This window comes from Pistacia vera, unplaced genomic scaffold (genome assembly GCF_008641045.1).
Source record: "Pistacia vera cultivar Batoury unplaced genomic scaffold, PisVer_v2 Contig878, whole genome shotgun sequence".
Lineage (NCBI taxonomy): Eukaryota > Viridiplantae > Streptophyta > Magnoliopsida > Sapindales > Anacardiaceae > Pistacia > Pistacia vera.
In genome coordinates this window covers 549,605-559,202 of record NW_022196754.1, presented here as the reverse complement: position 1 = coordinate 559,202, position 9,598 = coordinate 549,605, and the positions used below count along the sequence as shown (strand labels likewise).

At 37.5% G+C, this 9,598-nt stretch overlaps 1 protein-coding gene across 1 annotated transcript; it reads right to left on the bottom strand.

Moving 5' to 3' along the window:
• Positions 1–3,004: 3,004 nt before the first annotated feature.
• Positions 3,005–5,652, bottom strand: LOC116119214 (ankyrin repeat-containing protein ITN1-like). Its single transcript, XM_031405153.1, has 3 exons — positions 5,586–5,652; positions 3,728–4,185; positions 3,005–3,598 (listed from the first exon to the last, which is right to left on the bottom strand). The coding sequence occupies exons 1-3, from the start codon at positions 5,650–5,652 to the stop codon at positions 3,005–3,007; spliced, it is 1,119 nt and encodes a 372-aa protein (XP_031261013.1).
• Between the last annotated feature and the right edge of the window lie 3,946 nt (positions 5,653–9,598).

The following is a 9,598-nucleotide window of genomic DNA, read 5'->3' as shown; positions in this document are numbered from 1 at the left end:
TTTTTCTCTGTAAATAAAATATTTCTCCATTCCTTATACACCTTATAGGCAATGTCATAGAAATAGTTAGAGAATAATAAAATAACAGTAGATGTAGGATTTACTTTAAGTATCCGAACCACTATAAAAACCTCTCTTATCCATCTTTTATTTATGTTTCATCAAATATATATCATCTCAACACCATAAACATGAATCATTCACGTGTAATTTCTAAAAACAGCTTAGCACTTTGCACATGCAAGTCGTTGGTATCAAAATCACGTATCGACAATTTGGCACTAGAAGGAGGGCATGATTCACATCACCTCTCCATGTTTTTCCAGCAAGCCTCGAAATCTTCACGTCATTAGATGTGAAAATTTGAGCAAGATAAAGTCCGAATCTAGCAAAGCAATAAACACAAGAGTTGTAGCCCTTCGAGTTAGCTTTCCAATGGTCAAAGAATCATCCAAATTTGAGGTCTACAACTCAAGTTATTGTCAAAATATTGAAGCCTATTCTAGATCAGAGTTCTCAGATCGCAGATTGCACTCATTAGATCTTTCAGATAACATGGTCAAATCGAAGATCGTACACATCAGAGCTCTCCGATCGCATGGTCAGATCGCAGATCACAAGCATTAGAGTTCTCGGATCGCATGGTTAGATCATAGATCACACACATTAAAACTCTCAGATCGCATGGTTAGATCGCAGATCACACACTCAGATCGCTTAGATCGCCTGGTCAGATCATAGATCGCATGAATTAGAGCTCTCAGATCGAGTGGCCAGATCGCCCAAATCGCAAGGTCAGATTACACGAAAATGTTGAAAAAGTTTCTTTTACTTTACTCGAGGACGAGCAAAGAGTAGGTTAAGGAGTGTGTTAGAGCCATGAAAGTAACAATATTTTGGTGATAAAAGACCCTATGTGCGATTAAAATGAAATCATATTGAGGCAATTAAGAAATTTATGAATCGCAGTCTAATGTTTTCTTATGAATTTAACAAGTTTTGAAAATGGTATGAGTTGATATTAGGTTGTGGTTTATGGATTAGGGGTGATTTTGTCTCATTTTATGCTGTTTAGGGGGTAAACGATCATATTTTTAGGGGATTGATTTTGTCACTTTTCAATCATGTAGGGACCAAATGAAAATTTTTGACCTTTTGAATAAAAAGGAAGTGAAGGGTCGCATTCTAGCAGCGCCGCTCACCCCAAACCACAGTTCCATCGCCGACGACCCTTCCCCTCCCATTTCTAACAACTCCACAGCTCTCCCTTGCATCGATCTCCACCATCCATCACCCCCCGTTGTTGCGCTACACTTCACCTCCCCTCACCGGCGACATTGCAACTTCTAGCGGCTTTTCTCCTGTTTTTCAATGGCCTCTCACTTCCCTGGTGGCTGATCTACCTTCACCACACTCAGATTCATCTTCCTCCAAGCTCAACAAATCATCGTCATGACCGTTCAACTTCCTCATTGTTTTTCGTGCATTTTTAGACGACCTCCAACCTTCCAACTAGAAGATCCATCATCTCCATCACTTGATATATCTTCCCATGCCCTTGGATCTCCTTTTCGCCAGTCACCGTTGTGAGCCACCGTCGTATTCTGGCGAGTTATGTCTGTTCATCTGCCAGGAGTTCTATTGGTCTTTTTCACCTCCTCATCACATCTTCCAGTTGCCGGTCATTTGCTCTTCGCCATGACTAGCTTCGTTTCCACCACTCCAGCCTCCGTCAACACCACCATGAGCGACTGAGCTTCTGGTTGTCTATTACGGTATAGGCGAGATTGAGATCGACATCCATGATTCACCTCAACGGCCCTCGACTAGTTTGATGAGCATGATTGTTGGACATTCGGTAGTATTGTGTATCGAACTATATTTTTTTCGTTTCATGATTGATTATGATCCTTTAATGTAGTTTGATGTATGATTTGTGATTATTGATGTTGTCCATTGAGATCAGTTGTTGATATAAAACCTTTAGCATGATAAATGTTGGTTTAAGATAATTAAATGTTGAGTATTGCTTTAAATTACTTCACATCGATTGTAATCGAGTTATATTCGCATTTAATGTCATTTCTACTTGTGTTGCATTTATTATGTAGTTGATTGATTGGATGATATGTGTTGACAAATTGTATTTGTTAATCGCGTATCAACTAGTGGTATTGTCTTGTAGTGTTTGTTGATATTCGATGATAGTCTTTAATCAATCGAACTTGAGTAATCGGGTGAGATATGATAAATTATACCTAGAGTGTTAGAGAGCTATTTCATTGATTTACTTTGCCTTGTAGGTTTAGGGGATCGTAGAGTGTGGAGGAGAATTGTGAGAGTTGGTCGTATGTCGAACCAAAACCATAAACGTAATGTTTTTATTATAAAGTCTTCATTAGTTTCAATTTCAAGTTTTTATTATTTGCATTTAGTTTAATTAATTTGCCAAATTCATTATCGTTACTCAAATTTACACTAGATTACTAGTAATTGCTCTCTATGGATTCGACCATGCTTACTGTTAACTATGGTATTTAGGATTAGTTTTGCGACTGGTTCGGCATTTGCCAAACAAAAGCATAAGTTAGTTCTATTTGTAGGGTTCGTTAGTGCATGTAAACTAAGCAAAAAAGCAAGTTCATGAGATAGCTTGTGGGTTAGCGCTCTCTCAGGTTTCATTTTTATGGGCACTCGGGAAACCCAATTGGGCTACTGAAGATTTTGAAGCTCTACCTCCTGGAATTAGAGCTATAACTTATCTCGGAGGTTTGGTTTCTGTTGGCTGGACGCCACAGATGGAAATTCCGGCAGATTTTTTTATTAGAAAAAGTGAGTCAACAACCTCAAGAATCTTTTTTCTGGTGAGTAACAAAGTTGATTGCAATATTGTTAAATTAAGAAAAAAAAATTCTGAAATCCAGAATGTCCCATTACTTAGATGGTATGTAACAGAATTCATTTCTATGATCTACTCAATTTCCTTGTAGAAGACACCTGTGCTTTACTTGCGAAAAATGCTGGGGCCATATGTGGAGATGATCAAGTCCACCAGGAGGGGAAATTGTGAATATGCAAATACGGACACCGGCAAGGCAGCTGATCCAATTAGTAAAGCAGATACCCAGATTTCCTTTTTTTCACAAAACACCAGGTAAACAGTGGATCCAAAGGTCACCATCATTGCTGTAACAGACAGGAACAACATAAACAGACCCAATATTAACCTTTTGGGTAGAGCATAAAGAAAATCAGCTTCTGCATAGCGTGCAGTGAGGATGGACAAGAACATGAAGATGGCGGCTATGGACGAGAATAAAGAGATTGCATCGGCAATGCTAAAAATAGTGAAGGCCTTTTCTTTGTAAAAATTTGGTTGGCCAGCATTGTTGTTGCCACCAGGTACGGTAATCGCTGCTGCAAATACTACAGTAGCAATTAGAGCCGTTGCTACTGAGCAAGAGGTGGCTGCATCTTTCATCCATTTTTCACCTTCTTTAACAAGACTCTGATGTTCCTCAGCAAATACCATAGCTGGAGTTTTTTCATCTGAATTTGTATCTTCTGTAAATTTAGGCAATGCAATTTTCTCTACTTGCTGCACAAAATATAATCGATAATTATAAAACTAAAGAGAAAATATGAAAGACTGCACTTCGAAAGCAAATTTCCTTTTTAGCCTAAAATCACAAAACATATATAATGTTTATGTCAAAATTCTTAATACCTTAAACCACTGTAACTCACGTTGCATCTGCAAAGCTGCGCCAGGGATGCGACTGAGTTGATATGGAGGTGCCAGTTTTCCAGCCAAGTGCAAGATATTGTTCCCAAAGTCATTGTCAAACATCAACAACAAATGTTTGTGGCAACTCATTTCGGAAATGATGTTGAATACCCCTTCATGACGATTAATGATCGCTAAATGGAATGCATTATGATTCTTTTCATTTAAAAACAAGACTGCATCAGGAGATGATTTTATAATCTCTTCCACTACTTCGTGAACCCCTAATCCTGCCGCTAAGAGGAGAGGTCGTTTTAGAATTGAGGTATCCATTTCCAAGCCATTTGATCTCCATCTCCTGTTATACATAGATGCTTCAATATTCTTGCACAAGGCTTTGGCAAGTCTAATTTTTTGTTGATGCTTCCTTTTATTCTCTCCAATAAGTCTTTCGTAAACTAGAACAGCAAATAAAAAAAATTAACAATGATATAACTATTGACTTAAATTTAGTAATTTCAAAGAAATATCTTCCACAGCTTTAATTGTAACGTCTGAAGTATTCGGTTTGTCATATGGAAAAACAAATTAAATTAGTATTTGTTGAAATGAAGCTAAAGTTAAATTTGTTATATATATAATCGACTATCAGTTAATACTGCTCATACTTCACTTGAATTAAAAAATAAATAAATATAAGAAAAACGAAAAAAACAAAGAAGCTTAATAGATAAGTTTGTCGGGCGCCGCGAGTTGGTCGAATCCGGCCAATTGCAGTTGCCAACAAGCAGACTTGGCGGCTAAATCTGGTTGCCAAGATCTGGTGTTGCTTGTAGTTTTTTTTTTTTTTTTTTTTTTTTCCCCTTTTTTGTGCTGTGAGAAGGAGGAGGAGAAGAAATCGAATTGTGCTTTGAGAGGAGGGAAAAGGAGGAGAGATAAGGAGAACGAGAAGAGGTGGAGGAGAAAGAGGTGAAGAGAGAGGGACGGAGAAGGAGAAGGGAGGAGGCGAGAGGAGGTGAAGGAGAAAGAGAAAGGAGAAGGGAAAAAATATCTTAAACCCTAAATATATGGGCAATAGGGTCTTTTCGGAATAAAAGAATTAATTTATTTATCTCTCTTTTTCTTCCTTTTTTTCTCTCGTTTCTCTTCATTTCTGCCCTTTTCTCACTTCCCTTCACAAAGACAAAGATAGAGAAAACCGCTAACAACTACGCACTCAGTGACCGGCGATGACTTTCTCACTGCCCTCTCTTTTCTTTTATCATTTCTGTGTTCCATCTCTTTCTTTTCTTTTTCACTCTTCTTTCTCTTTCCTTTGCTTCTTCTCTTTACAAAATTTAAAAAAAAAAAAAAAAAAAAAAACAGAGCACAAGCAGTCAGTGTGAAATAACGTGAGTAGTGTATTTGCTGTGGAATCATGTCGGTGGAGTGAAATCAGCCAGTTCCAAACCAGATATCCTATTATCAGTTCCGGTCCTAGTTCTCTCGGATAGATTTCGATTCCTTAAAATAGTGAAACTGAAACCAGACCCGCACAATACTGGTTCATTAAATTTGGAACCGGAACCACTTGTACAGTATCAATTCCGACTCTACGTCCCAAAATTCTTGCACACCCCTAGTTGTGACTTTTAATTTTTTTTTCTAAAGTTAATATTAACTATTTTGGAGCATTTTAATGTATTTTTAAATTTGTGGTACTTTTTTCAGTCCCCTAAGTGATAATTTGAGGGAGTAAACGGCATATTCCCACCAAGGTTTAGCTAAAACCTTCATTTATTCTAAATACTCACCCTTAAATTAACACAAATTAACACAGTTAGTGCCGGTTGGGTTTTGACGGATGCTATTACCAAACTGCCCTTCACCCCATTCCAAACCACCACAGCACTACCATAACCAGCCAAACCACCACCACAACCCATCCCAGACCACCACCATAGCCATCCAAACTACCCCATCCCAAATCCCATAGCCGGCCAAACCACCACCACCACATCCCATTCCAAACCAACCCACCCAAACCAACCCATGCCAGATCGCCACCATAGCCATCCAAACTACCCCCTTCCAAATCACACAACCAACCAAATCACCACCACCACATCCCATTCCAAACTACCCCATCCCAAAACCACCATAGCGTCCAAAACATCACCACAGTTGGCCAAATCACCACATTCCAAACCCAATAGCAACCACCAAAAATCACACCATTTCAATAAGAAAAACAAAAAAACAAAATACAAAAGCAAAAGCCAAAAAAAAAAAGAAAAAAGAAACCCTAGGGAATGGGGGCTTAAATCGGCGTTGAAAGGTGAGAAATCAGGGACGCAAAGCATGGGTTATTGGAGAGGGCTCTTTGATGAGTTAAATGGTGGGCTTGATGAAGATTTGTGATGATGGGGCTGCTAGAAAGAAGTTGGCGGAGTGCAACACTTGAGATGAAGGGTGACGGCGAAAAGGGGAGTCAAGGCGGTCAAGGGGGTAGTGGGTTGGGATGGTGAGGCGCCGGGGAGGAGGAGGTGTGGAAGGAAAAAGAAGAAGATGGGAGGAGGAAGCGGAGATAAGGAAGAAAGGGAAAGGGAAGAGGAAGAAGATGGGAGGAGGAGGCGTACTGGGGAAGAAATGGGAAGGGAAGAGGAAAAAGAAAAACAGAAAGAGAAAGTCTAATTTGCCCCTTCACCGTTAAAATAAAGGCAATGGTGTTAATTTAAGGGTAAGTATTTGGAATAAATGAAACAAGGGTATTACTTTGGGGTTTCGCTCAACCTTGGGTGGCAATATGTTGTTTAGTCTAATTTGAGGCTAGTAAGTTGACTAAGAATTGAGCCGTATTACATGGGTGGTCTTAGAGTTCATGAAAAAAATTTCACTTAACCTAATACCTAGTCAATAGCCTTTACCTATTATACTTCAAAATGACCTTAGAATTAAAAATGTTTAGGTAGAATCATCATAATTTTCAATTAAATTAATCAAAAAGTAATCACACAAATCTTGCTAGATGTAGATATTATCATTGACAACATAGAAATTAAATGATTATTTAAAATCATTTAGATTAATTATATTTAAATCAATCAATCAATCAAATCAATTTTAATCAAACCTATCTTATTAGATTTAGATAGATATTAGGGTTGAACACTTACTGATCAACCAGACGCGTGATAGCCATGGGATTCCTGATCTCATGTGTTTGATGCCTGATATCATGGGTTCGATGCACCGTATCATGATTCCAATAATAACTGCAGTGATTCCAATGATGAATGAAGTCCTTTTTTTGATGCATGAACTCATCGTTTTGATATAGCTTCGATTGGGCATCGTCTTTCCGATGCAGCTTTGATTGCATGGCATCGTCTTTCCAATGCAACTTCGGATGCATGGCATCGTCTTTCCGATGCAGCTTTGATTGCATGGCATCGTCTTTCCAATGCAACTTCGGATGCATTGCGTCGTCTTTTTGATGCAGCCTTGGATGCGTGACATTTTCTTCACGATGCAGCTTCCGATGTGGTGCACGATCAGGAACTCTAATTTATAAGAAGTACCTTAAAAATGTCAATATTAAATTAGTAATCTTGATTGGTTACGAATTGTAAACTAGTTAATACACATAGTAAAACTGTAAAATTGAACTTGTTTATGAAAACTTGTAAATATCTTCATTTTGACGAAGACTGTTCTATCGAGCAACAATTAATAATAGTGATATTTTCCAAATTAACCTGGTTATATGTGCTTGAAATATAGGTCATGAGCTGAGACTAATAACAGGGGAAAGGGGCCGAGACAGAAAATTGTTACTGGGGGCCCGAAAAATAATGTTCAATGAACAAAGGGGTTAGAGAAACGCAAAAGTTACGCATATGAGGGCCAAAATATGATGTTAAAAACACTGGGGTGGTTAAGAAATATCTGAATTTACGGGACAAACTTGATAATATTCTACATAAAATTTAAAAAACTTTGCAGCTATAGCTCCGCCACTGATAGTGAAAAAAATATCACTCCTTTCTCTTTCACAAACTCCATTGAAGAATCTAAGAATCAGATATCTAAAAATCTAGTTATTCAAGGCTAGCTTCACACTCTTCGTACAAACCCAACTATCAAAGATTTGAGATATTAGATATTTTGAACTAAAAACTTCGTTGAGATCCTGTTTTTGTTATAACTAAATTTTAAATTCCTAGGCTAGATTACCAATGTTGATGATGTTAATTTGGTGATGGATACGTTAGAATATGATTTTTTGTCTATGAATATATAGAAAAGCTCACAATAAAATCTCTTTGATTTGAGGAACTTCATAAGCAAGCATCATCAACATTGGTAATCTATGTTAGGAGTTTCAATTTTTTACAAAAAAAAGAATCTCAACAAAGTTTTGAGTTTAAAATATCTAACATCTCAAGTCTTCAATGATTGGGTTTGTAGAACGAGTGAAGCTACCCTTCGATTACTGAATTTCAGTTATGTGATGCTTGGATTCATCGATGGATTTTGTGAAGAAAAAAGAAGGGTGAAAAAGCTTCTGAAAGAGAAAGGAGTGTGACGTTAGGGAAATTAGTAAATAAGGTTTTATACAAATGAGGTCAATATAGTTATTACAGTAATTGTATAGATGATTTGAAGAGCTGAAAAAATCTAGACTACCATGGAGATACCAACTCAGATTGCTGAGTTGGTACCACCAACCAATGATAAAATGACATTAAAAAACTTTTTTTAAAATTAAAAATAAAACGGAGGACCAAATAAATGCAAGGCATAAAAGAAAGGATTAAACTGACATAAAGCGGAGGACCCAGCTAAAATAAAAGAAAGTGCGGTCAGACGGTGGCAAATGTTTTTTTATTGCTTCGCCGGTGAAAAGCTAAAGAAAGGAAAAGTAGATTGGAAATGGTTGAGATGGTTTGACTGGAAAAGCTACACATCTGTTTCTAAATCAACCAAACAAATGGTAGAAAATTTCTTTTCATTTGTATTACAGTAGAAAAGACAAGATTTGTTGTATGATTTGTGGAAGTGGTTATCAAGAAAAGGAGGCTGAGGCGATGGCAAAGTTGGAGGTGGAGGAGGTAACGGCATAAGTTTAAAACCTGATACATTTATCATGAAAGTTTTCACCTTTTGATTGGATTTATGTTTGTTTCTCCAGAGAAAACTTAATCGTAACATGGGGATGTTTAGGCTGGGTTAATCGGAAAAGGGTGGCTCAGGTAGTGGAGGAATTGGTGATCGGAAAAGGAGGCTGAGGCAGTGGTGGGGATGGAGATTGCAACGATGAAGAATACGGAAGCCAATGGTGAGGAAGTGACTAGGTAGGTTTTTTTATAAAATTAGAATAATAAAGTTTTAATAATATTTGACAAATGTCAATATATAATTGATTCCTGGTACCAACTCAGATTGCTGAGTTGGGACCTATGTGGTAGTCTAGATTTTCTCGTGAAGAATTGGTACTTTGCATTTGGGAGGTTGAATAATGGTTACGAAGGGAGCATGAGATAAAAATAGAAGAGATATTAAGAATTGTTTGAGATTTGTGTTAATTATACTCACGCTTATACATGTAGATGGCTTTCTCCACAAAAATTAGCTTTCTTTCTCTTGGAAATGCAGACGGCTTTCTAGCTATTGCACTTAGAAGAGTCTCACCAGGATATAACTCCCCTAAAGCTAATCGGCGATCTTTTTCAACCTCCTTCAGGGCCAAGTCTAAGACATAAGATGGACAGGAATTTAGAATCAATTTCCAATTTTAACATAAAGAAACTTAGCTAAACTTATGCATTAATAAAACTGAACTATATGCGGAACAAGTTTATAATTGACCATTGACTTGATGCATCACCG